The sequence below is a fragment of the Lachancea thermotolerans genome (assembly GCF_000142805.1).
Source record: "Lachancea thermotolerans CBS 6340 chromosome B complete sequence".
Classification (NCBI taxonomy): Eukaryota; Fungi; Ascomycota; class Saccharomycetes; order Saccharomycetales; family Saccharomycetaceae; genus Lachancea; species Lachancea thermotolerans.
In genome coordinates this window covers 717,373-742,690 of record NC_013078.1, presented here as the reverse complement: position 1 = coordinate 742,690, position 25,318 = coordinate 717,373, and the positions used below count along the sequence as shown (strand labels likewise).

Genomic DNA, 25,318 nt, shown 5'->3' with positions numbered 1-25,318 from the left:
GTGCTTGTTCCGTGGCTAGACGTGTGTGCGCAACTGCTAGCATTTAGAACTAGATCGTGAGCCGTACTGAGAACTTCTGTAACTATATACGGGTGTGTACCTAGTAACTTGAGTTCCTGCTTCGCTGCTTCGCTGCTACTATACAAGACGCTGGGGCGCCTGAGCCCTGGCCACCCCGGCAGGCTCCGCCGGAGGCCTACATTCGGCCCGGGTGCCTCACACGGGGAGTACTCTCACGCCCGCGATCTTGTCGACGTAGGGTGCTACTGCAGGGTGTGAAAGGACGGGCCCTATCAGAGGTAGGGACCGCAAGAACTGGACGATGACCGCGAAGAAGTCACCGAAGAGGCCGACGATCCCGAGAGACTCTACTATGAATCCCATAAATGTCCATTTCAGCAGGATCATCAGTATGCCCAAACAAAAGAAGAAGGAGCCACGTCTCTTGCTCGGCCTGGTGAAGAACGTGTATGTCTTCTGAGGGCCTATGATTAGCAGCACGCCCACCAGGAATAGAATGTTACCGAGAGCCAGTAGCGCGCGGTCAAAAAACGTTAGCACGCCGAACAAAAAGAAGAGGCATCCACCAAAAGTGAACGCGACGCCGAATTCTGGTTGTTACACGTTAGTACGAGTCCTGGAAAAAGCTGTTGCCACCACGGTACGGCATGATCTCGACCTCACTTTTTAACACATACTTTGAGACTCAGTTAGCCACATATCTGGATTCTTGGCCTTTGTTTAGCTCGATGAGGGCGCCGTCTGTATTGGATTCCATACAAATGTACTCTATTATCCTTGTCACTTTACACGCGCATCTCTGAACAATCTGTTGGCGGCGGGCATGTCGACACTGGGCACCCTGTGTATGAGCTTGGGTCTGGCCTTAGTCGTTGCCTCGGTTTGAGAGCTGGTTTTTGACCCCCGGCTCGCGGGAGGGGCACGTTCAGCGCCCTCATGCCCGTTCTCGCACGAATTGCCAGGTAAGACAGGACGGTGGGCCCAGACGAGCGTTGACTCAATTGGCTCGCAGGGTTGACGACAGCCTCGCATCTGTTTGAGAGGTATTCAGCTACCACAGTTTTGATGCTTCAAGCCATTGCGATTTCTTTCAGATGGAACTAACGCACTGATCATTTATCGGTGATGGGGCAGAACATGACAATGACACGAGCCCCGAACAAGGAGCGCGGGCGGGGGCTGAAGAGGGAAAGCCGCTGGGCAGTTGCCCAGGGATAGTGGTTTGAGGGTGCCGTGGCAGGTCTGGGGTCATTGCCTTCGCAGGAGAACGGGAACAGGTCGTGTTACCAGGCGCTCACCGTATCGAGAGAGGACATTCATACCTACGAGAGCGAGATCAAGAAATCCACAGAGCTAAGAATAAAGGACCCTCACTCGCAGCCGCCTTCTTGCTAGTATACGACTCATTGGTTCTTGCGAGAGCCGCGTACCGGATCGAAGCGAATCATAGACCATCTATATTTACAGCGCTAGCGTTCTAAGCCTCCTGCTATGGTGCATAACGAGGACCCTCCTCCACCTTCTTATGATGAAGCAATAAAAGAGAGCGCGCTGCCGTTCGGACCTGAAGAACGGCCGCCCGCGATGCCGGCTCGGCCGTCCACATATACGCATCGGCCTCCTGCGCGGCCCCCCAGGCCGGTGAGTAGCGCTGGCCCTTCGGGCCCAAGCGCCTACGGTGCTTCATCTCCCGGGCCCTCCGCTGCGAGCTCCTCATCGTTCCAGTCTTATGGAGGCTCGTCCTACACCGCACCTGCGGCCTCGCAGAGCACAAGGCCTTCGCTTCCCTGGACCTACCCACGAGGGTACTACTGCACAAAGTGCGGAAACACGGGCTACAAGATCAAGAACGGACACTCTTGCAAGCGGTGCTGGAGAAAGTTTGCGCATTCCTCGCCAAGCCAAAACGTCCAAGTCACGTACGGTGGATACGCTCCCAGCTATGCTCTCTACGGGGGCGCGCCTACCTTTGGTACCGTCCCAATGGCTATGGGTGTGTCGCCGGCTAGCCCTGCTCCAGCCTCGGGCGGGGCGCCCTTGGTCCTAAGACCCGGGGACCCGAGAATTGGAGGTGTAACATGCGGCGAATGTCGCGGGAGCGGCAGAGTACGTTTTCTGCTAGACAAAGAGATATGTCCTCTGTGCCATGGTGTCGGAAGAGTACTTTAAGCCTTATTTTTCCGCATATAGCGAAATCTTGGCGCGGCCAGGTTGGGTTGGCGTCGAAGCTGCGCCTTGCATGTCGCAGGCACATTTTTACGTTAAAGCATAAAACATTAGGGCGCATGTCCAAGCCGACTGTACTGCGGTTCTACGGGTTCTGCTTTGGATAGCTTATGGTTCCGAAAGTTAAAAAAACAATCCAACGACAGACGCTTCATTTGTGATGTGGCTACCCAGGAGATGAGAGCCAAGGTTCGAACAGCAAGTTCGGCCCCTGGCCTCGCTGTGTGCGCGCCGGGAGTCGAAGTTAGGTAATACAATCTTTCATAACACTTTTTCATGTAAGCAGTTGAGACATATGTCGGTTACGCGCAACGGCTTAAAGAATGTGTTAGCAGTTCTATTACCACTGTGGCTATAAGAGTGCAGTTCCGCCAGAACGCTTCCGCCTACGTTATTCGGTCTCTGCGAAGCCTGTGCATTTTTTTACCAAGGCTAAGATGCAGGCGCAGCTAATAGTAATGACAAGCGAATATTGGCTTCTCGCCCTTTGGCCAATCAATCCCTTCTCAAGAATCGTGCCATGTTGTGAGGTAATCTGCGCGGCCTCCTGCAATGGTCGGTACTGTCTGTGAACCTTACTCCCTACGCGATTGTCAAACATTTCCCATGTATCAAAAATCTCAACTAAACAAGTCATTCCACGCTTGCGATCTAACAAAGGAGGTGCCAGTGCCTGGAAAAGTGACGAATCTCAATTGACGCTTTCTCGGGCACACCCGTTGCCCGCAAGCAAGCAAAAACACAGGGTAAAATCGAAAGCTTCGCCACGGCGTTAAAACGCTACCTCTGCAAGTCACCGCAAGCCCACTATGCTACGCCGCTGTGGATATGGAGCTATTTTGAGAGCGGTCCGACATGCGCAGCTGTGCATGTGAAGAACCACATCATATATCACGTGACCATTTTGAATTAAGGACCGTCTTTCTCCGACGCTATCACGCCGTCCTCTAATCCCCGCGCGGACTCGTTCTATCTTACTTGAATCACCCAGTAATTGCGCTTCCCGGCTATCGCTACTAAACCCAGCTTCGTTTACGATAGTATCCGGCCATCGCTGCGGAGTCCAAAAGGACTCATCGAAATTAATTGTTCCTGTGGATGAGATACTTGCATGAAAAATTTGAGAAGCCACTGTCATCGCTAGAGAATTTTCAGCGCATCCGGAGATCGTTGATATAAGAGCAGGTGGCCCAAGCAAGCTTAATCACCTGCATAGAGCTGCGCTGAGGGGTCCAAAATGGAAAACAAGCATCTTGCCGGGCTCATAGAGAGACAAGACACACCTTTGAGAACGAGGCCTGCCTCGCCCTACACTCTGAATCCACCAGTGGAAGCAGATGGGTTGTCATGGCCATCTCTCGGCTCCAGAGTCCGCTCGGAAGAGTCGCCGGAAGAAACTCAGCAAAGAACTGACCGCATCGCGGAAGCAGTCAAGGTCATTCTGTCAGAATTGGGTGAAGACGTGTCCAGAGAAGGGTTGTTGGAGACGCCTCAGCGGTACGCCAAGGCAATGATGTACTTCACCAAGGGTTACCAGCACAATATTATCAACGACGTGATCAAAAACGCTGTTTTCGAGGAGGATCACGATGAAATGGTGATTGTGCGCGATATAGAGATATATTCTCTGTGTGAGCATCATTTGGTGCCTTTCTTTGGCAAGGTTCACATCGGCTACATTCCCAACAAGAAGGTACTGGGTTTAAGTAAGCTGGCGCGCCTTGCTGAGATGTACGCGCGCAGACTGCAAGTGCAAGAGCGGCTGACGAAGCAAATCGCAATGGCATTAAGCGAAATATTGAAGCCAAGAGGTGTGGCAGTGGTTATTGAAGCTGCTCACATGTGCATGGTGTCTAGGGGCGTTCAAAAGACAGGGTCTTCAACCATGACGTCGTGTATGCTGGGCTGTTTTAGGGAAGCCCACAAGACCAGGGAAGAATTCCTCAATCTGCTGAATAGGAGAAGCATATAGCGGGCGTTCTGGCTGAAGCCCTAAAGAATACAAGGTACTGGCTTACCTCTGTGTGTTCAACCATTGCACGGTAATATTAGAAGTTCTGTTTTTTCTTCTTCCACACGCAACCCGTTTTTAACGCAATTGAATTCTGTACTCGACAAGATCATGTATTCAACTTCATGAGATATAGTAATTTTAGATATTGACTGTTTAATCTTAATTGGAATGGCCCTTTATCACTTCCACACGCTCCAAAGGTGTCCCATGCATATGCAAAAATAATTATTGTCTTCATTTTTGGTGCTCTTGGCGGTCCATTGTATCTTAAAAGAGGCCTGCTCTACTTTTATTTCCCCCTTCGCTAGGTTTGTGAACTAAAAATCAAACTGTGCGCCTGATTTGCGTGAGCTACGCTGAGTCGTTCCCGCAGCCTTTGAGCACTCATCTTCAGTCACCTCATTTCCGAGACCTGAGCTCTGTCTTGTCAAAGAAGTTCCATTGGACTCTCCTGTGGACATGATACGGCCCATTTCCGTGGATGAATGAGTTCTCGAAACACTTGGTGACGTTGTAAAATTAGACTTGCTTTCAGGAGTCAATGAAAAACAGCCGTTCATTAGTGAGTTTGAAGGAGGCATGGGTTCGAGTTTAAAAGTAGAGTTTTTCTTGTTTTGAGTTGCAGGATCAACAAAGTTATTCCTCGCAGGTGCAATGGAGGTCATCGATAGGGTCTTTTTAAGTGTTTCGCGGACTCTATCCAATTTAAGGTCGCGGGAATCAATGCTGATGAGATTGGAACCGGACTCAGATCTTCCCAAAGCCGCAAGTGACGAGGAGCTGGAAGATCTCGAAGGCGTTCCCAAATTATGAAGGGAAGAAGACGACGTGCTCTTTACTAGCGCTATCCTGTCACCAAAGGGCTCTGCCTGGTTATCCGTGGAAAAAAACTGTTGAACAAAGGGATGCTTTTTCAGGTCTTGGGATGTCGGTCTATCAGAAGCATTAATTGTGAAGCACAAATGCACAAAATTCCAGAAATGCTTGCTGTCCAAGCTCTTGTCACTTTTCAGCTCCTCGTCCACGTAATAGTCGCCTTCGGAGATGCACTTCTTTGTTTCTGCGTCGGTTTCACAGTCAAAGGGCATATAGCCAGTCATCATAAAATAAGCGAGAACTCCGAGTGCCCAAATGTCAATGGCCGCCCCGTAGGCGGGGATTGCTTTTGCTTCAGAGGGTGCGAGTCGCGAGATGCCGTAGCAGCGCACGACTTCCGGGGCTATATAAGAAATTGTTCCGACGCATTCACGCAGCTCGTCTTCATTGCCATTGAGATTCGTAGCCAGCCCAAAGTCTGCAAGAATGAGATCGTGGGCGTGGTGGTCATAGTGAGACCCGCGGCGGCTATACTCGCTTAACTCGGTGACCCTGCACCTGAATAGTACATTCTCTGCTTTCAGGTCTCGATGCACAACTCCATTCTCGTGCAGGAAATTGATTGCACTCAAAAGGCAAGCGGTGTAGGATTTAACCTGCCTCGTAACATCTAAGGACCCTGCCTCAATGATTTTCTCGTACAGATCACCATGTGAGCACAACTGTGTCACAAGCACAATGTTCTGGTTGGTCTCAAAGTAGTCAAAAAGCTGCAGGACATGGTGGTGCCCTTCGAAAGTGTCCTTACACGCAGCCTCTGATTGCTCTAACTCGCGTATCTTGGCGCTCACCGCCTTGAGAAGCTTCACTTCGCGCTGAATCAGCCACAGCTTTCCTTCTACGGTTTTCTTGCTTACAAGTTTCATTGCAAACCTGTCACGGGTGTAGACATTCATACACTCCTTCACCACGCTGAAGTAACCATCTCCAAGTTGTGAGTCCTTGATTACATACTTACAGCGTGACACGTCCCCTGCGTTAGGACTCACGCTCCCTTGAGGCCACGAAGCGTCTGCAACTGATGCGGTCGACATTACCCCTTAACCAATTCAAGAAACCACTCGGTTGAATGTCGCTAAGAAACAGTTTTCCTTATTTCACTGACAGTTAACTCAGTAACTACCGATATTTTGCCACTGCTATTTTAAATCGCAGATTTCAAGAAGCCTATGTCTGTTCTGGAGGGTCGTACTTTTGCGATTTTGATTATCAGAAATACACACAACGTTTATATTTTAAAATGATCACCACGAGCAGCGACAAAACGTGACACCCCTAAAGATCGGAACAATGGCGGATTAGGAACGGAAGGCCGAGCTGGCAGGTGTAGTGGGAAGAACGGTACAAGTGGGTGATAGAAGAGACGCTAGCATATAGCAAGACGTAATAAATATCCTTTGTTCACATGTTGGTCGTGAAAAAGCGGCCTGTAATTCATTTAGGCTTCCGAGGGATTTGTAGCATCCAAATGTTTGATTCCCTTATGCGACAAAGAAATGTTGGCTCTTTTCAATTCAGGCACCACAACAGCGTAGCCTACCGACTTAGACTCGACACTCAAAGCATCCTTCTCTGCGTGGATCGTGGCAATAAAACCTTGCGATGTGACAGGATATAACACGTCTTGTTTCTCCTCTGGGGAGTTGTCACTGGTTCGCTTTTCAAGGCCGCTATCGGATATAATTCCAGGAACGCATTTATCCCCCTCCGAAACTTGGTACAAGTTGCGCAGGTACTCGTTTTGCAGAACGTTTTGCACCGGCAGGAGGTCAGACCAGTTTCTGCGGTTCATGAAGGAAAAGAACTTCCGGTTAGTTCCGTCGACATCCTTCTTGAACAAGGGAACGACGTCCTCGTCTGTTTCTCTGTCAAAGTGATGGATTCCGGAGCGCTTCTGCAGCAGACCGCTCATTGCGGTGGGGGGAGGAGTGTTCACTACGGCACTCGAGATAACGTTGAACATAAGCCTCACGTCGTTTTCTGGCTCGTCCAGCACGCGCTCGACTTCGCTATCCTTCGAACTGGTGATGTGGTGCGAGTGTAGCTTGGAGCGGAAGCGGCCAATGGTAGTCAAGTGGACATCGCCCGAGAGAATAGTGATGCGGACCCCGTGCTTGGCGCCGAAGTCTTGGAGCTTGGAGACCAGGAAGTTTCTCTCCTTTTTGTGGTGACGAGCACACCAATGGTCGTTCAAGTCGTCCAGAAGCTCGACATCCCCGTTGAACTCATTGACAAGGCTTCTTGCTATCAATCCCTTCTTGGAAAGGTACTTCAGTGGAGCAAGGAACTTGGAAGAAAAAAGCCACTCCAACCATACCAGTCTTGGGTAAGCAATAGGAACACCGAGCATCACCATCAAATGGTCCATTTTGCCTTTAGCTACCTCCTCCTCTAAACGCTTGAAGACAAGTGCGTAAGTGTCCCAGCTCACAATTTGCTTGATTTTTCTCTCAGTTCTGCAATCAAGACCGAGCATACCCCAAGTGGGCCCAATTCTGGTGAAAACAGAATGCGACCTTTCGCCGATATAGTCGCTCTCCTTGTGGCCAAGAAGCCACGAAGGGTTTTCTAAATACGCCTCGCGTTCGTGAATGGAAACATGATGTTGGAAGAGCATGTAATACTTGTACGCTGCTTTGCCAACACCGCTGAAAACTTCATTTTTCATGAAGCTGTGGGAGTATGAGCCAAACCCATCGATGATGTCGTGGTCGTCCCATATGTTGATAGAGGGGATAGAGGCCATGGCGATTGGGAAACACGCTTGTGTGGTCTTCGATTTTGGGGTGCTACCCTTCCAGTACCCGTAGCCGTACCACTCGATGTACTCCTTTAGGTAGAACTTATCGAGGTCTGCGCGAAGTTCGGGAGTCAGTTTGGCTCTAGCCTTGACAGAAGGGTTCTTTTCTGTCAACCAGTCATTAAACTTGTCGCAGAAGATCTTGACACCGTCTGAGTATATCTGGTCCCCGCCTCCCAGCATCACATGGTAGTGGGTTTTGGCATGTTTGTTGAGAATATCAAACCACATGGAGCCTTTGAACTTAGTGGTATCCACAGAAAGGGAAAAACCGTTACAGCTGTAGGAAATGGTATTGAAGTTGGCCGTTTTGGCAGGTACGAAGAAACGGTAGTGCGGCTTGATCTCGGTGTCAATGGCGTATTTGATCAACTGCTCGTAATCCTGCATTTCGAATTCGATAGTGTATCTGTAGAACTGCAGGCCCTGCTCCTCGAAGAACAAAACGCGAGGGAAGTAGCTGTGACTTTGGGATGCCGAAGCACTTGCGCTAGAGCCCGCCGCCCCAGCGCCGATTCCGCTGTCGCTGGGGCCGGCGACGAAGCTAACTTGAGGTGCTGCGATGTCTCTGCAGACCAAGAGGAGACTGCCCCGGTAGAGGTTACGCTCGTAGTCAACACCCACCAGACGCAGGATAGGCCCACACACTATCCCACGCTCCGGGACAGCGCACTTATCGGTGCAGGTATCGCAGCCCTGCACTTTATCTTGGTACAGCGCTTGCGTGTCCCACGGGTCGTAAAATTCCTGCATAGCCGATAAATGAATTCGAGTAAAAGATTCCTGCCGAATGAAGCTAACGAGCGAACGTGTCTGACAGGGTCTAAAGGAGGCGCCAGTTTTCACGGCTTGATGCTGTTATTGTATCTGCCAGAGGGTCGCCCAGAATAACTTTCTATCGTTGATAGCGATCTACGTATAAGAATCACGTGCTTTGGTCCTCGAACTATCTCCGCTGGGCGCCCTTTCGCGTAGCTTCTACCAGCCTTCCGCGGGTAGGAAGGTGTTTCTAGTCATTTATGCAACCTTGGCGACGTTCGTATCGAGTTTTAAGTCATAACTGAAACGCAACTTTTCGGAACGCTTTGGTAAACTTCTCCTGTCTTTTCTCCCGCAGAGCGTCAGCGGCAACAGAGGCTTTCAGCCCTTTGCTTCGCGTAGCCATATGCTCAGTAAGCCTTCTTGTCGGGACCACTCATACAGGTTTATGGAACTTTAAACGAGTGGTTTCTTAGCTCTTTGTGCCCAGGCTCTCCCTGCTTGTAGTACCTGGATGTGCATTCAAATAAGTAGCGTTAGCCCCCCGAGTCTTATCATAGCCGCCCAAGATATGTGGTTTTTTCGTAGAGTATGATATGCCCAGGTTGGTCACGCGTCTGTCGCATGACATTCACGTGATGCAGATGCCAACATTTCTTTTAGCCCGGCGCCTAAAAATTTTTCGATACTCTGCACTGCGAGCGATGAGCTGCTAGCTCTTCAGGTTCACGAAATTGTATCCTAGGCTTGAAGCGACAAGGGACAAAGCCTGAACGCAATACCACATAACCGGTATGGGAGAAGTGGAAGAAAAGGCGCACTCCAAGAAGAGATCCGCGGACGCCGTCGAGGCGTCTGAGAACGACGGCTACAAGGAGAAGTTTGCAGAACTCAACCTGTCACCTCCAACGATGAAGGCCATCGACAAGATGGGCTTCACCACGATGACACAGGTGCAGTCCCGTACCATCCCACCACTGCTTGCTGGTCGGGACGTGCTGGGTGCCGCCAAGACCGGGTCAGGCAAGACGCTGGCTTTCTTGTTACCCGCGATCGAAATGCTGCACTCGCTGAAATTCAAGCCCAGAAACGGGACAGGCGTCATTGTAATCACGCCAACGCGTGAGCTGGCGCTCCAGATCTTCGGCGTCGCCAAGACCCTGATGGAGTTCCACTCGCAGACGTTTGGCATCGTGATCGGTGGTGCCAACCGCCGCCAAGAGGCCGACAAGCTTGCGAAGGGCGTTAACCTGCTCATCGCGACGCCCGGTCGTCTGTTGGACCACTTGCAAAACACCAAGGACTTTGTTTTCAAGAACCTGAAGGCGCTGGTGATCGACGAGGCGGACCGTATCCTGGAAATCGGTTTCGAGGACGAGATGCGCCAAATTGTCAAAATCTTGCCTAGCGAGGAGCGTCAGACCATGCTGTTTTCCGCAACACAGACCACCAAGGTTGAGGACCTTGCGCGTATCTCTTTAAGACCAGGACCTCTGTTCATCAATGTCGACTCGGAAAAGCAGACCTCCACGGCAGACGGTCTCGAGCAAGGATACGTTGTCTGTGACAGCGACAAGCGTTTTCTGCTGCTATTCTCTTTCCTGAAGCGCAATCAGAAGAAGAAGATCATTGTGTTTCTGTCATCATGTAACTCGGTCCGGTACTACGCAGAACTGCTCAATTACATCGACCTGCCTGTGCTCGAGCTCCACGGCAAGCAAAAGCAGCAGAAAAGAACTAACACGTTCTTTGAGTTTTGCAACGCTGAAAGAGGAACTTTGGTTTGTACCGATGTTGCTGCTAGAGGCCTGGATATCCCAGCTGTGGACTGGATTATCCAATTTGACCCTCCAGATGACCCAAGAGACTACATTCACAGAGTGGGTAGAACCGCCAGAGGCTCCAAAGGTAAGGGAAAATCTCTGATGTTTTTGACTCCCAACGAGCTCGGGTTTTTAAGATACCTGAAGGCCGCCAAGGTGCCGCTCAACGAATACGAATTCCCCTCTAACAAAATTGCGAATGTGCAGTCTCAACTTGAGAAGTTGATAAAGTCCAACTATCATCTCCATCAAATAGCTAAGGATGGTTATAGATCATACCTACAGGCATACTCATCTCACTCTTTGAAAACTGTGTATCAGATCGACAAATTGGATCTCGCGAAGGTGGCCAAATCCTACGGCTTCCCCATTCCACCAAAAGTGAACATCACTATCGGGGCTTCAGGAAAAACACCACCAAGCAAGAAGAGGAAGCCTTCCAGAAACTAATATGTACTCATAGATAACAGAAAAATTCGGTAGAGAAAGACGGAGCAGGATGCCCACAGGAGCACCTGTCCTACTAACCGCACACCGCGTGAAGCCAGCACTATATGCCCTAGCCGGTTTACGCTTTGAGGCTACTGTCTACTAACATCCTTTGGTTTTCACAACTGCGTGATAGAAAAACTGAAAATTTTAAAGCTCATCTGCTTTGTCAGATCAGGCACAAGACAATAAAATAATGGCATTCAACCTATCTTTCGACAGGTCTAAAGACCATAGTTACGCCCTTCAGCTTGCTAATAATATTAAGTTAGCCCTTGCTCAGGAATTGGCTGGCAAGGAAATCAAAATCTCGGTTAACGATGAGTCAGTGAAACCCGAGTTGACTGTCGCGAGCACGGACTTTCGCCTTTTCAATACCAATGCGATCTTGAGATATGTCTTAAACGACTTCGAAGGTTTGGAATCTTCAGAAACGCATTTCGCTGTTTCTTCTTTGGAAGCTATGCTATACCACCCAAGTGCCCCTCAGGAGCATGTCAAGGAAAATGTGTCCAAGGCCCTTGAAAACTACTTGCAAGAATTGCGGGAACCATTTTGTGCTACAAATTTGATCACTTTTGCCAATGCATATGCCTTGAGTCCAGAATCCTTGGAATCGAAATTTGCAAACCTGCCTGCTTCTTTGTCCAAGGCTCTTTCAGCTGCCAAATCGTACACTCCACGTCTGTCATCAAGCTTTAAGCGTACTGGAGCTGTCAAAATTAACAGTAACTTTGCTGTCAAGAAGCAGGATGCAGAAATTTTGCCCATCGAGGGAGAAAGAAATATTCTCATCACATCCGCTTTACCATACGTTAACAATGTTCCTCACTTAGGCAACATCGTTGGCAGTGTTTTGTCTGCTGATATCTATGCCCGTTACTGCAAGGCTAGAAACTACAACACTTTGTTCGTTTGCGGTACAGATGAATATGGTACCGCTACCGAGACTAAGGCAATTGAGGAGGGATGTACCCCACGCGAGCTATGTGACAAATACCATAAGATTCACAGCGATGTCTACAAGTGGTTCCAAATCGGATTTGACTACTTTGGAAGAACAACAACGGAAAAGCAGACTGAGATCGCCCAGGACATCTTTAACAAACTAAACAACAATGGGTACTTAGAAGAGCATTCTATGAAACAGCTTTACTGCGAAGAGCACAAGGCTTACTTAGCCGACAGATACGTCGAGGGTGAGTGTCCAAAATGTCATTACGAGGATGCCCGCGGTGACCAATGTGACAAGTGCGGCGGGTTGCTAGACCCATTCGAGCTCATTAACCCACGTTGTAAACTTGACAACAGCAAGCCTATCCCTCGTAACTCTGATCATATCTTCATTTCTCTAGATAAATTGGAACCAAGGATCAAGGAGTGGGTGGAAAAGTCGTCCAGGGAGGGCGGATGGAGCAAAAACTCCAGAACCATTACCCAGTCTTGGTTGAAGGAAGGCCTGCAACCTCGTTGTATCACAAGAGACCTCGTGTGGGGTACGCCAGTGCCTCTCGAAAAGTACAAAGATAAAGTTCTCTATGTTTGGTTCGATGCTACCATCGGGTATGTTTCGATCACCGCTAACTACACTGACGGCTGGAAGAAATGGTGGAAGGACCCTGAGAACGTTCAGCTGTACCAATTCATGGGCAAAGACAATGTTCCGTTCCACTCCGTCATTTTCCCTGGATCGCAATTAGGTACCAACGAGAACTGGACCATGCTTCATCATTTAAGCACCACTGAGTACTTGCAGTATGAGGGCGGCAAGTTTTCGAAGAGTAGAGGCGTGGGAGTCTTTGGCAACAATGCAAAGGATACTGGTGTTTCCCCCAGTGTGTGGAGATATTATTTGGCCTCTGTGAGACCTGAATCCAGTGACTCTCACTTTTCATGGAGCGACTTTGTTGCTAGAAATAACAGTGAGCTTTTGGCCAACCTTGGTAACTTTGTGAACAGACTGGTCAAGTTCGTCAATGCCAAGTACAATGGTGTCGTTCCTGAATATGATCAAAAGCAGTTGGCGGACTTCGTCAAATTGGAGAAGGACATAAACTCTATTTTAAGCAGCTACGTTTCCGAAATGGAACAATCCCACGAAAGACGTGGTTTGGAGATTGCTATGTCTCTAAGTGCCCGTGGTAACTTGTTTTTGCAAGAAAACAAGCTTGACAACAGTCTTTTCTCGGAGTTCCCTGCTAAATCTGACGCTGTTGTTGGTGTGGGTCTCAACATTGTTTACTCCGTGGCCTCTGTGATCTACCCATTCATGCCAGAAGCTGCCGAAACTATCTACAAGATGTTGAATGCACCAGCTAAGAAGATTGACGACAAATTCTACCTATGCATAGAAGGCGGACACAACATCAACAAGGCAGAGTACCTCTTTAAACGTATTGATGAAAAAGAGATTGAGAACTGGAGAAGCAAGTATGGTGGCCAGCAAAAGTGATATTCCTTAGGTTTTTTACGTAGATAGCAATCCATACAATGAATGATATAAGATATAAGCACAGTAAATGTTGTAGCTTTGAAGAGCCTCCGGCTCTATTCAAGTTATCCAACTTGCCTGTTGAGCCACGCTAGCCCACAACTTAGCCGCAATGGAGTCATTGTTGAGTGCTGTAAGCAGCGTTTTCCGACATGTTCAAAATATTCTTTAGTCTGCTGAAAGGCCAGGTAGTAGTGCGACAGAGCTTAAAAATAAAAACAGATTTAAAGGAAAGAATACAGGACACTTGAACCAAGTAGCGTCCTGTTTTATTCACTGTACCTTGTAACATATTGTGCCCTAAAATCTGTGCAGTTCCGTGCAATTTGAATATGTGTTCCGTTACACTGTAACCTGCAAAGCACCAAAGCTTCAAAAGTTACGATGCTTTCTCTAACTTCTACAAATGATTGCGCCTCTATAAGCTTATGTGCCTTGAGAAAGTATTATGAATTCTACAAGTGCATTTGTTTCCTTTACAGCACTTTATCGTTCCTAAAGTTTTACCTGAGGCAACAAATTCAAGAACATAAAACATGGACAGAGGCTATTCAAAGGATTCAAACCTTCATAGTCATAAGGACTTGCTCTTGTTTCTCACTTGTCGAGCACTGCTAAGCACTTTATTCATAATGCATTGAAAATTAAAAATTAGATTATGATATAACGTTGATTAGACATCAGCGTAAAACCAACTCCCAGAAAGGATGTCGAAGGAAGTGATTGAGCAGGTTGTCACCTATCTTACACCAAATGTTCCCATTGTTCCTATTTCGCAGGGGGCAGAGGCTTTTGTTTTCACGACAAATGTGCATCCATACAATGCATCTGCATGCAAGACTGCAGGTGATATCCCAGTGAAGTACATCATCAAATACAGGCCTCCTAAAAAGTACAGGCATCCGTCTATTGATAAAACCCTAACTAAGCACCGCACCTTAAGTGAATCAAGAATTCTGGCCAAACTTTCGCAAGTGCCCGGACTTCACGTCCCAAAACTTATTGCATGCGATGTGTACAACGGGTGCATATGGATAGAGTTTATCGGCGAGGATTTACCCGAAAGCCACGGCTTCAGTAATCTCAAGAATTTTTTATGGATGTACAAGACTGATCCTTATAACATAGCTGTAGAAAAGGTCCTTTTCAAAGTTGGAGAGCAGATTGGGCTTCTACACTGGAATGACTATTGCCATGGGGATCTTACCACTTCGAACCTCGTTTTGCACCAAGAAAATGGTGATTGGAGCCCCTACCTCATAGACTTTGGGCTAGGTTCTGCGTCAACTCTTGTTGAAGACAAAGGCGTTGATTTGTATGTCTTGGAAAGGGCAATAATTAGCACCCACTCTAAGTTTGCAGATAAGTACAATGAGTGGATTTTAATGGGATTCAAAAGCGTATACGAAAATGAAGGGAAGAAGGGGCAGCAAAAACTAAAAGATGTGATTAAAAGGTTTGAAGAGGTAAGGTTGCGTGGCAGGAAAAGAAGCATGCTGGGTTAGGTTACTCTAAGGAGTTCCTAATGACACCTCTCACGCACCCCATAACACCATTAAAGAGCAATACCTGATCGCCAACATTCAAGTGTCTGACATCAATGTTGCCTTCAGTTATTAAATTCTTCTTCAGTAAGTAATACCTCATAACACCGCATAGACAACCTGATGTTAAAAAGGGGGTTTGATACAAGGAGTTAGATGTTTCGTTACCGTTGAGTAGCAAGGCCGCATTGGAAATGGAGCCCTCCATAAGCTCAAATGCGCTATTGTAAACCAAAATCTCAGATTTCCGAGCTGGATTGTGTACACGCTCAGAAAGCTCTGTCATTCGTTCCCTGGCTGCATTGTAATGGCCCCTTCGGGTGGTTTTGAAAGTCGTGAATGGAGAAGCCACTATAGCTTGAGTGTCTACAAAAACGTCCCACACTTCGTCTTGTTGAGGTAAAAAACCTCTTAAGACGGTGTTGACGAAATACTGAGAAGCAGTGGCAAAATTTCCCCAGTTTTGTGGTAATTCGTGTGCTTCGACCCTCATCCGACCCGAACTAGAAACCAGTACACGCATTTTATAGCATTTTTTAACTGAAAGGAGCGCTTGCATGCGGGAAGAAAGGTCTGTTGCTAACTCCAGTGGGCAAGGAAGTGCTTGTATGAGCTTTTCAAGTAAAAGTTCAAAGGGGATACTAAAGTTCCACTTAAAAAAGCTCAGGGCCAGGTTTAGCCGCTTGAATTGCTCGCCTAAGAGTAAAAATCGGTTGTAAAATATCTTTTTCAACCCGTATTCGCTAGTCTCGAGTTCTTCCTCGGCCTCAGGAGGCGGCGAGAGTGGCAGAGTGTCTTTCTGCATCTCGCCAAGCATCTGCGCAATAGTATCTATAGAGTATTCTCCACTATCGGAGAGGGGACTTTCCCCAAGCGCCTCCCGAACATCAGCAGCAGAAAGCCTTGGGTCTAATTCGTCTTCTGCAGTACCTGAACTGCCTCCTCCGTTTGTGTGAGTGAAACCCGGATCGTACCGCAGCGTCGACAATATCTCGAAATCTGCGTCACTGAACTTGAAGTTTGGATCAATTACTCCATGTTGAACAATCTCTGAAATTTGCTGTTGCATGGCGGTAAGGCCATTCCCGTCAGCACCTTCCATTGCTTAATAGCGCACCGACCATCAATATCTGGAACTGCCAAAGGTTCAAGAATAAGTGTCGGTGCCTCATCGCTTTAGAGGTTTCAAACAAAACATGACCACATCAATGACCTTTAAGATATTTATTTTCTAAACATACCAATAAGAGCCTTGTTGGCGCAATCGGTAGCGCGTATGACTCTTAATCATAAGGTTAGGGGTTCGAGCCCCCTACAGGGCTTTTTTTTGGCTTTTGCAATTATATGATTGATGATAATTCATTCGTTAATTGAAATTGTAGTAATAATGATTTTATCACATATTCCGTACGCAGGCTTTCCGCAATCTCTTAAAAGCGACTGACTTCATACGGAGTTGGTTTTAGATTGCCGATGGTAGATTCTATTTCGCGGATCACTTCCGCTCTTGAATCAGCCAGGGAATTGACACTGGAAGCAGCTGCGGTTGCAGCCTCCCGGCTTGGTGAAAGCTCCTACCATAGATATTCGCAGAGTATTACGCCTGAAGGGCTTAGGTCCTTGCTCAACTCCCGTAACTCTAGAGAGGTGCGAGATGGCATGAAAAGGGTGGCATCGCTAATGGCGTGCGATGATCCAACGATCAACCTGGAGTCCTATTTTGCAGATGTGGTGAAAAACGTGAGTTCAGACGATGTCAAAGTCAAGCGGCTGGTGGCAATATACATGCTGAGATATGCCGAGAAGGATCCCGGCCTGGCTCTCTTGGCGGTCAATTCTATCCAGAGGTCACTTTCGGATCCAGATCCAGAAGTCCGCTCTCTAGCGCTCAAGGCTATCTCCGATATTAGGATCCCTTCGTTGTATCCAATCGTGCTTCATTCGGTGAAGAAAGCTATTACGGATGTTGCTGCGGAAGTACGTTGTGCTGTCGGCTTCGCGCTTTTAAAGCTGTATCGAGAGCAGCGCGAAGAATTAACCGACGACATTCTTCCCCTACTACAAGACTTACTTGCTGACTCCGACCCTGAAGTTGTTTCTTCGGCTATCATTTTGATGAAAGAAGCATTTCCTGATCATCTGGAACTGCTCCATGGCCATTTCAGACGATACTGTGGACTTTTACCTCAGCTTTGTGAATGGTCCCAGCTATATTTAATCGAGTTGTCTGTCAAATATTGCAAGCACTTTATTCCGAGGCCCATTCTCATGGATTCCTCTGATGCTGCGCGAGCTGTTCCGCTTTCTGATGATTTCGCTGATATCCCTTTTGCAATTTACGATGTTTCCTTCCATCCAGATTTGAGTATGTTCTTAGACTCCCTCCAAAAGTTACTTCACTCTCAGAATGCTGCTGTGGTTGTTGCAATCAGCAAAGCTTACTTCGAACTTTCGCCGTCTTTAACTTTCAAAAACTCTAAAGCTACGGATGCCCTCGTTAGGCTCATTGGCGGACCGTCTATTGCAGACGGACGCGCTTTAATTTTTCAATGCATACTGGTGTACTGCGCTGTGGACCCATCGACTTTTTCTCGGTTTTTGAACAAATTCTTTTTGCTTCCTAGCGATGACACCAATACGGCTGTTGCAAAGCTGAAGATTCTGTCAACTTTAGTGGATCTCAATAATGTTAAGCGCGTTGTTTCTGAGATAAAGTACTATATCATAAATGACCAAAGACCGGCTGTAATCCAAGAGGCTCTAAACTCTTTGGCTGGATGTGGACAATTGTCCCGGAGCCTTTCTCTTCATATAACGAAGTGGCTATTGACCAGAATGGTGGATTCAATATCGTCAGCATCTTTGGATTCTTTTGTTAGCGTATTAAGGTCTTTGATCCAAGAAAACCCTGCTGAGCATTTGCATACAATGTTGAACTTGTCTCAAGTGTTGAGGACAGAAAACTATTTGAGTGGGACGGCTAAGGCAGGCATAGTCTGGCTTTTTGGCGAGTTCTCGAGCATCAACTTTACTATATGCCCAGACGTGCTGAGAATCTTGATACCAAACTTTTCAAGGGAACCCAAGGAGGTGAGGCTGCAAATTGTGCTCTTAGCTGCTAAACTATTATCTTGGGAAGTTGACAATTCCAAAAACAGCAGCACCGAGGTGGGTGCATTTGATATCGACAATTCAAGAACGGCTCAAATGGCTCGGTCAGTGTTTTATCTCGCTAAATTTGATGACGATTTCGACATCAGAGACCGTTCAAGGCTGTTTTGCTCACTATTCGATAATGAAAGGTATGAAATTGCTTCACTGTTGCTACAGGCCCCCAAGCCTTCCTCAATCGCCCCTATGGCCCTCAATATGTCTTCGTCTGCGAATGCTTCAAGCTTTGCGTCTCTTGGCCTTGACCCCGGCATGGAAGATTACCTTTCTTTCAGTTCTTGGACATTCGATGGAGATGCAGACGAGAGCTCTGCTTTACGCGTCCCTGCTCAAACAAAAGATTACTCGAGGATGAAAACTAGTTTCTCCTCTTCAACATTTTTCGGTGGAAAAAACAGTGACGACTTTGGCGGGACTTCTCCTGTTTCTGAGACAAGTGACGACGTGCACACCCAGTCTTCACGCGGCTTTACATCCTCGGCAGGAAGAAAATATAAATTACAGAGTTTAGACGAGTTCTTTTCTGACATCCCTGCGAGGGGCCAGAGGAGACGAAGAGTGCTTGTTGAGGAGGAGAGCTCAGATGAGGAAGAGACATCTCAAGAGGATTCTGAGAGCGACGATACTTCTATTAGTTCAAGTAGCGAAAGCGAGGCTGAGAGTAATATCGAGGTCAACACTTAATCCTGGGGAAGCTTCAAACAACCATAAATCAGTAAATCCGATGGTCCATGAGTTTATGATTAGCATGCTATACACATTATAGAATCTCATTCAACTCCTCAACCGTGAAAGGACCACTTTCCACCTGTGGATAGAAAGGTACAATAGAGTCCAGATGTTGAATGTACGCGTTATTGTAGAGTCCCCAAAACGATTTCCTTACCCCTTTGGCAGGATGGAAAAGACCTGCCCAAACATAGTTTAACGCGACCCCGGGGCCTAGGGCATTCCTTAATGCCTCTAAACCTTCGACAATACGTGTGATGACGTGTGGGGAAGTTTCAAAAACATTAGGCATTAATAAATTAAGCAAGTGTAAGAAAGCATCTTCGTAGCCTTTACCCATGCAATTCAACGCTAGGTGTCTTGTTACAGCAGCAGCTGTTTGGCGATGGACTAAATCTCGATCTGTAAGTGCATCCTGTAGCAAAGGAACAGTAGTGTAGATGTAGTCCTTCGCGATGCCTCCGATGTATTCAAACATAAATGACATCGCTTTCAGTACACCATTTTGAACATTTGTTTCTGGTGTTTTGTATTCGTTCATTAGGGCAGGAAGAACAGTGATTGGCCCACACGTCTCAGCAACTATACCGATGGCAACCGCGGTGCAAACTCGAAGCTGGCGCTCTTGAACTTTGAGGTTGTTTAGCAATGCAACTAATACATCCTGGGGGCCAATGGTTTTCGCGATACTGCCAAAGGTGCTGTTAGCTGACCTTTGAATAGACTTGCTTGGGCTCTTCAACATCTCCAAAAGCTCGAAACATATCCTCATCCACTCTTTGGGTGGGACACTATCTGGACCTTTGTCAGCAATTTTTCCAATCAAAAGGATACTATTATGCTGAACCTTCCTGTGACGATTGCGCAAAATTGGAGTTAAATTTGGAAGTATTTGGTTAGCTGGAGGTTGCATTCTCGAAAAGTCAGCACAGCTGACAATTTCGCACATTGCACCTATCATAGAACCCAGCACTTCAGGATATACCTCGCCCAAGGACTCATACATTATTATGTTAAGTTTATTCAGCATAGCTTCCTCTCCGCAGTGTTTAACAGCAGAGGCTAGCATTGCACAAAGATCAGCAGAGTGCTGCCTTATGATCGGGGATTTATGCCTCAACCGTTGTAGCACGGTGCTTACGATTGGTGCGAGGTATGGTTTCATTCGGGTGTCTAGTGAATTAATAACCGTTCCGAAGCCCCGTAAAACAATGTTATCTTCGTTAGTTTGTTCTTGAAATGCTATAAGGAGAGCATCTATCATCCTGGTTTCCAGTCGCTGATCAATATCTTGCGTGCCCTGCGACTTAACGATTTGATTCACGGCGCGCGCAGCCATTGTTCTCAATGGCTCAGATTCATCTCTTAATGGATTTAAGAGATAACCCACGGGAAATGCACAACCCACCTTTTCGGAAAGAATAGTCGTGGTGTAAACAACAAGTTTGCTTATTTGACGATCCAAGGCAGTGCGCCGAGTCCAGAAGTTGCGAAAGAAATCTGGAACTATCTCCTCCTTAAGTTGTAAACGAGAAACACCCTCTGTTCCACAGCACTTTTGCAACACTAGGAGTACTGCTTTTTTCATTTCTTCGTCCGGGGAGTGAAATTCACGTTTGACTATCCTCATGACTTCTTGTGTATAATAACCAGCGTACTCGGCATCCATTAGGGGAATAATGAAGCCCAATGCACGTAGAAAAGACGCTAGAGCCTTTCCTCTATGAGTTCTGATGCCCCGCCACAGAGGTTCAAGAACATAATTGAAAGCATCAATACCGTACGGGTATGAGCTTTGAGCAAGGGAGGCAATGCTTTGCGCAGTAGCAATGCGCACTGGCAGATGCTCATCGTTTAACTTGTCACTAATACATTCGATAAGAGATTGCAGATATGGGAGGACCCCTATGCCCATCAAAATCCCAATTCGTTGAATAGTTCTCACGCCTGTGTGTCTTGCGCGCCAAGACTTGCGAGAATTACAGACAGCCTTAAGAAACGGTATCATATTGGACACGCTAAGAGCTTTTGCGACCACCGCTAGCACCCGGGAAGTAATGTTTCTAACATACTCATCTTGATTATCAATGTCTGCTCTGACGTTCATAATAATCGTCGCAAAGCCCACTGAGTGAGCGAGGCGCGATATGATCTCTCTTCCAACTTCTCTTGTCACAATGTCCTCGTCTATTAATGTTGGAGCAATCACAACTAGAATGCGATGAGTGTAAGGCTTTACTAGATCTTGGAGTTGGTAAAGAATTCTGTCCACCACCTTGATCATCAAGTGACGTTCCTGGTCTTCCAAGCTCCGATCCATAAGGATTGGGAGCACGCGATTGAATATTCTAGGGGCACCGAACTCAGAAGCTCGATCTCGCAGCGCGCGCATGGCCGACTTTCTGGTTTGCGGTCTCCCATTTTTGATCCGCAGAAGCAGGCGAAGAAACTGGCGGTCTTTTTCTTCTTCTTCACTTAGTTCTTTCTTGTCACTTAGCAGCTCTCCGAAGTGGTTCTTGTCGCTGGGCTTGAAGAACTGTAAATCTCGGACCCCCGGTACTTCCGTTATTAGCTCCTTCGATAGGTTTTGGATTTCTTCTCTAGAGCTTTCGGGCATTTGATAAGCCTCCACAACATCCCACCGGGACCTCTTCACAACTGCTCCCTGTCGTGGTTCACTAGTTATATCCACCTCCAAATGCCTCTTTTTGTCATTTTCTTGGCCGTTCCCTGCTCCTTCTTTAAGCTGTAAATCGTAACGCTTTCTCTGGTAGTCTGACTCTCTAGCGGAGGCAGCTTTTGCCCGCATTCTCTCTGTCAGTGCATCATCCTTTCCGTGGACTTCCAGCTCTGTTTTTAGCTCTTGCGGCATAGTGTAAGCCGCAGTAAGGCAGTGTTTTTGGTTAGAGTCCATATTTTCTACAGATTCTAAGTCTTTCATGGCTAAGGCCTCTCCAATCAGCCTCTTTCTGCAGGAACGCTCACCGAGATGCGTTTATTCCTGGCGCTTAGATCCTGGATTCAGGTTAGCCTTCATAATTCAATATTTTCCCGTATAATGGTATATCAAGGTTTTTACGTGCTTTCTCAATTATGAACGGGACGCTGTTCAAACAGGTCAAGGCCAACAAGAAACTCTTCTCGGTTTAGGAAGCTTTGTGGGCCAGTTATTTGGGCTGAATGAAATGAGAGCTCTTTTGGTGCTGTTTTGGGCATTTCTCGTGGCCAAAGCGCAAGAGGTTAGATCGTCAATTGATGAGGAACTGCTAATACCAAATGAGACTGAGTCAGCTGGCAGCGCAGATGAAACATGCATCGCTGAAGATTCGTCTTTTGGGTTGGATTCCGGAAATTCCACTTCGAATGATAAAGAGGACCCAGTTGAAGAAGAGCTCCTCAACGAGGCGTTGCAAAAGCCTGTTTTTTTTGAGAAGCAAGATGCTATCAAGTACCCGTTCGCTGAGCAACTGACGCTGAAACCGTTGCCACGTAATTATATGGTAGCGTCTTTCCAGTTCCAGATGGCATCCAACAACCTTTCTGTGGGCCAATCGGAAACCGACTTCGATGCGTACAGACATTATACTGTTTTTCCTAAGGCCATTAGCCCAATTCTAGAGTATACAAACACACGGCAGCTGCATCTTCGATTCACTCACGGGCTGTGGGATTCCGAGTCTTGGGGTCAATTGCCACACAAAGGGTCCAAGTCTGGTGGTAATGGTGTGGAACTCTGGGCGGTAATAGAAGCCGATTCAAAAGAGATTGCATTCAGACACTGGGTGTCGCTGGCTAACTCCCTGAGCGGACTCTTCTGCTCTTCCATTAACTTCATTGACTCAGAGAGAACTACTTACCCTGTTTCATCTTTCCAACCTCAAGGCGACGGCGGGCTGCCGGTCTTTAATGCTACAAACGGCTTATTTTTGATACGAGCGGCCTTGGCAAACGAGCCAATCTGTACTGAAAACCTTACTCCTTTCCTGAAGCTCTTACCTACCAGAGGTAAAAGTGGGATTTCGTCCCTATTAGACGGGCACAAAGTCTTTGATTCTAACTGGCACAGTATGTCTCTTGATGTTGAAACTACATGTGACGGGAATGATTGCAAATATCACATGGAGGAGCTTATTGAAATTGTCTTCAATGTCCCCAACACGCTTGCTCGCGCGGAAAAGCCTATCCCAAAGCCTGTCAAGGAGTCGGATTTGAAATGTGACGAAAGCAAACCACATGACAATTTTGAATGCTTCCCACTTCCACAAAGTAAAGAAATTAAGTTCCGACTATCTGAACTGTTTGGAAAACAAATTGTGGGCTCAAGCTTGATTTCAGAGTCCCCATCTCAGATTTGCGCGGATGTTAGCGACAACTGGAAGGCATACATTGATGTTGACAACATGCTTTTTGCAACTGACAACAATTGCTTTAGTGTTAAAGAGAACAAACTGCATGATCTTTACCTAGAGTCTGATGACACAACTCAGGTTACGCCTCCCGAGAGCGTACCCCTGTATGTTTCTCGTTCTCTCACTGGATATGGACAGGACAGCGGTGGTTTGCGTACTGTTTTCAAAAATCCAGGAAACGAATCTGTCAACGCCATATACTTTGAGGCGCTTCCTTGGTATATGAGGATCTATCTCTCTTCTTTGAAAATCGAAAGCGCAGACGGTCTTGAAATTGAAGACGTTGTGAGAGGTACATATTATCTACCAGCCATTGACAGGGAGCGGCCCACACACTTGGAGTACAATTTAACAATTCCCGCAAATACTACAATTGCGCTCTCCTACCAATTTGATAAAGCGCTGCTTAAATACGCTGAATATCCACCAGACGCGAACCATGGATTTGAAATAGAATCTGCAGTGGTGACTGTGCTTGAACCAGTAAGGTATGAAATGAGAACTGCTACTTTACTGCTCTCATTATCAACCCCGGATTTCAGCATGCCTTACAATGTTATAATCTTGACTTCAACAGTAATGGGTCTGGCTTTTGGGACCCTGTTTAACCTAATGGTCAAGCGCCTTGTTCCTCTTGAGGAGGCAGATAGGCAAGCTTCCCTTCGTCCTGGGCTGAAAGGCAAAGTGGCTAGAATGCTCAAAGCATTTTCATTGAAACGGAAGAAGGTTGATGAAGTTAAAAAACGGCAGTAGTTGCTTATTCACGGCAGAAAAGAACTTTAACTTGCTGCGTTTAGAAGGTCATCTAGCATTAAACTTAGTACATACAGAATCACATTTGTAAACACAGCTCTTGCTCTGGAGAGCATCATGGAGCAGTCTGGGCTGCCGCTCGTTTTGTGTAAAATTAAAATGGGTCCTCGTAAGGGTCTTCTTCATCATAATCATCATCCTTTTCGTATTCATAAACAATTGCACCTCCAGCATTGAAGCTCTGAGCTTCCAAGAAGGGCAAGGCCACATTTTCACGAGCTGCTTTTTGTCTATTAGAGATATTAAGGTTAAAGGTTGTAAGCCCCTCAAACACCTCTTTGTCATCTTCTGTGTTTTCATTCTCTGCTTGCTCTTGTAAAACGTTGTATGTGTGATTACGAGAATCAAACTGGAAGCTGTACGTAAGTGCCCGCCCTGACTTCCTGCGATTTGTTAACACAAGTTTAAAGACAGGCGAGTTGAGGCCTCGAGGGATAACAAGCTTTTGGATCTTCGAATCCAGCATCTCTTCGGCAGCCGCGTCTTCTGTAATCGGCTGGCAATCCAGAATTGATGTAGCCATGAATTGAAGCAGCTGCAGTGATGATGGGTAGTTTTCCATTGAACTCGGCCTGACTTCAGGCTGTTGCTTGTGATATATGCCCAACAGGACTACCGAAGGGGATACCATGCTGGAGATGAATTGCGATAACTTGTTGTTTGGTATCAGGTTCAGTGTATCGATGATAACTAGATGCTTTCTTGGTGACGGCTTTGATGGAAGATATGATTTTATAGTATCCAAAAGCCTAGCTTCTGACCCCGTCCCCTCCACAAAGTGTGTCGCATACCTAGGTTTGTTATTCGTTTCATAAGACACATAGATGATCGTGGCGGAATCACCCACTTCTCTCGAAACCTCCTCCACAATACTGGATGCAGATCTTTCTATGCAGTCAACGCATAAGATGAAAGGCGAAGACTCTCTTAGAGACAGGACTCTTTTCAGTAGTACTGCAGGATTGTGTGACGAGCTCGCCATGATGTTCTATCGCCTCTATCCATCTTCTCCACTAATGCGTCGCGAGAATGCCGATGAGCTATCTTGAAGTTGAATTTGATTGTTTAAATTCAATCACGTGAACTGCAATATTAATGAAACTTAACCATCTTTCAATTCACTGAATTGGTATCTTTATAATCGCGAAGTCCG

The 25,318-nt window shown here is 47.0% G+C and overlaps 13 protein-coding genes and 1 non-coding gene across 14 annotated transcripts; 8 read left to right on the top strand and 6 right to left on the bottom strand.

Moving 5' to 3' along the window:
* Positions 1-216: 216 nt before the first annotated feature.
* GOT1 (Got1p) lies at positions 217-720 on the bottom strand (the record flags this gene model as incomplete). Its single annotated transcript, XM_002552136.1, has 2 exons — positions 217-611; positions 699-720. 2 exons carry the CDS (start codon positions 718-720, stop codon positions 217-219), a joined length of 417 nt encoding a protein of 138 aa, XP_002552182.1.
* Positions 721-1,512: 792 nt separating this feature from the next.
* HUA1 (Hua1p) lies at positions 1,513-2,190 on the top strand (the record flags this gene model as incomplete). The annotated part of the gene is made up of 1 exon (XM_002552135.1): positions 1,513-2,190. One exon carries the CDS (start codon positions 1,513-1,515, stop codon positions 2,188-2,190), a length of 678 nt encoding a protein of 225 aa, XP_002552181.1.
* Positions 2,191-3,484: 1,294 nt separating this feature from the next.
* Positions 3,485-4,219, top strand: FOL2 (GTP cyclohydrolase I; the record flags this gene model as incomplete). The annotated part of the gene is made up of 1 exon (XM_002552134.1): positions 3,485-4,219. One exon carries the CDS (start codon positions 3,485-3,487, stop codon positions 4,217-4,219), a length of 735 nt encoding a protein of 244 aa, XP_002552180.1.
* Positions 4,220-4,578: 359 nt separating this feature from the next.
* On the bottom strand, positions 4,579-6,171 carry TDA1 (protein kinase TDA1; the record flags this gene model as incomplete). Its single annotated transcript, XM_002552133.1, has 1 exon — positions 4,579-6,171. One exon carries the CDS (start codon positions 6,169-6,171, stop codon positions 4,579-4,581), a length of 1,593 nt encoding a protein of 530 aa, XP_002552179.1.
* A 404-nt stretch (positions 6,172-6,575) lies between these two features.
* On the bottom strand, positions 6,576-8,690 carry KLTH0B09020g (uncharacterized protein; the record flags this gene model as incomplete). Its single annotated transcript, XM_002552132.1, has 1 exon — positions 6,576-8,690. One exon carries the CDS (start codon positions 8,688-8,690, stop codon positions 6,576-6,578), a length of 2,115 nt encoding a protein of 704 aa, XP_002552178.1.
* Positions 8,691-9,490: 800 nt separating this feature from the next.
* Positions 9,491-10,969, top strand: HAS1 (ATP-dependent RNA helicase HAS1; the record flags this gene model as incomplete). The annotated part of the gene is made up of 1 exon (XM_002552131.1): positions 9,491-10,969. One exon carries the CDS (start codon positions 9,491-9,493, stop codon positions 10,967-10,969), a length of 1,479 nt encoding a protein of 492 aa, XP_002552177.1.
* A 235-nt stretch (positions 10,970-11,204) lies between these two features.
* On the top strand, positions 11,205-13,460 carry MES1 (methionine--tRNA ligase MES1; the record flags this gene model as incomplete). The annotated part of the gene is made up of 1 exon (XM_002552130.1): positions 11,205-13,460. The coding sequence occupies one exon, from the start codon at positions 11,205-11,207 to the stop codon at positions 13,458-13,460; it is 2,256 nt and encodes a 751-aa protein (XP_002552176.1).
* Positions 13,461-14,206: 746 nt separating this feature from the next.
* On the top strand, positions 14,207-15,004 carry BUD32 (serine/threonine protein kinase BUD32; the record flags this gene model as incomplete). Its single annotated transcript, XM_002552129.1, has 1 exon — positions 14,207-15,004. One exon carries the CDS (start codon positions 14,207-14,209, stop codon positions 15,002-15,004), a length of 798 nt encoding a protein of 265 aa, XP_002552175.1.
* A 1-nt stretch (position 15,005) lies between these two features.
* On the bottom strand, positions 15,006-16,145 carry ABZ2 (aminodeoxychorismate lyase ABZ2; the record flags this gene model as incomplete). The annotated part of the gene is made up of 1 exon (XM_002552128.1): positions 15,006-16,145. One exon carries the CDS (start codon positions 16,143-16,145, stop codon positions 15,006-15,008), a length of 1,140 nt encoding a protein of 379 aa, XP_002552174.1.
* Positions 16,146-16,292: 147 nt separating this feature from the next.
* Positions 16,293-16,365, top strand: KLTH0B08910r. Its single transcript has one exon. It is a non-coding gene; the product is annotated as a tRNA-Lys (tRNA).
* Positions 16,366-16,516: 151 nt separating this feature from the next.
* APL6 (AP-3 complex subunit beta) lies at positions 16,517-18,898 on the top strand (the record flags this gene model as incomplete). Its single annotated transcript, XM_002552127.1, has 1 exon — positions 16,517-18,898. One exon carries the CDS (start codon positions 16,517-16,519, stop codon positions 18,896-18,898), a length of 2,382 nt encoding a protein of 793 aa, XP_002552173.1.
* Positions 18,899-18,974: 76 nt separating this feature from the next.
* On the bottom strand, positions 18,975-21,884 carry HSH155 (U2 snRNP complex subunit HSH155; the record flags this gene model as incomplete). The annotated part of the gene is made up of 1 exon (XM_002552126.1): positions 18,975-21,884. The coding sequence occupies one exon, from the start codon at positions 21,882-21,884 to the stop codon at positions 18,975-18,977; it is 2,910 nt and encodes a 969-aa protein (XP_002552172.1).
* Positions 21,885-22,128: 244 nt separating this feature from the next.
* On the top strand, positions 22,129-24,105 carry GPI16 (GPI-anchor transamidase subunit GPI16; the record flags this gene model as incomplete). Its single annotated transcript, XM_002552125.1, has 1 exon — positions 22,129-24,105. The coding sequence occupies one exon, from the start codon at positions 22,129-22,131 to the stop codon at positions 24,103-24,105; it is 1,977 nt and encodes a 658-aa protein (XP_002552171.1).
* Positions 24,106-24,259: 154 nt separating this feature from the next.
* Positions 24,260-25,147, bottom strand: IKI1 (Elongator subunit IKI1; the record flags this gene model as incomplete). The annotated part of the gene is made up of 1 exon (XM_002552124.1): positions 24,260-25,147. One exon carries the CDS (start codon positions 25,145-25,147, stop codon positions 24,260-24,262), a length of 888 nt encoding a protein of 295 aa, XP_002552170.1.
* Positions 25,148-25,318: the final 171 nt, after the last annotated feature.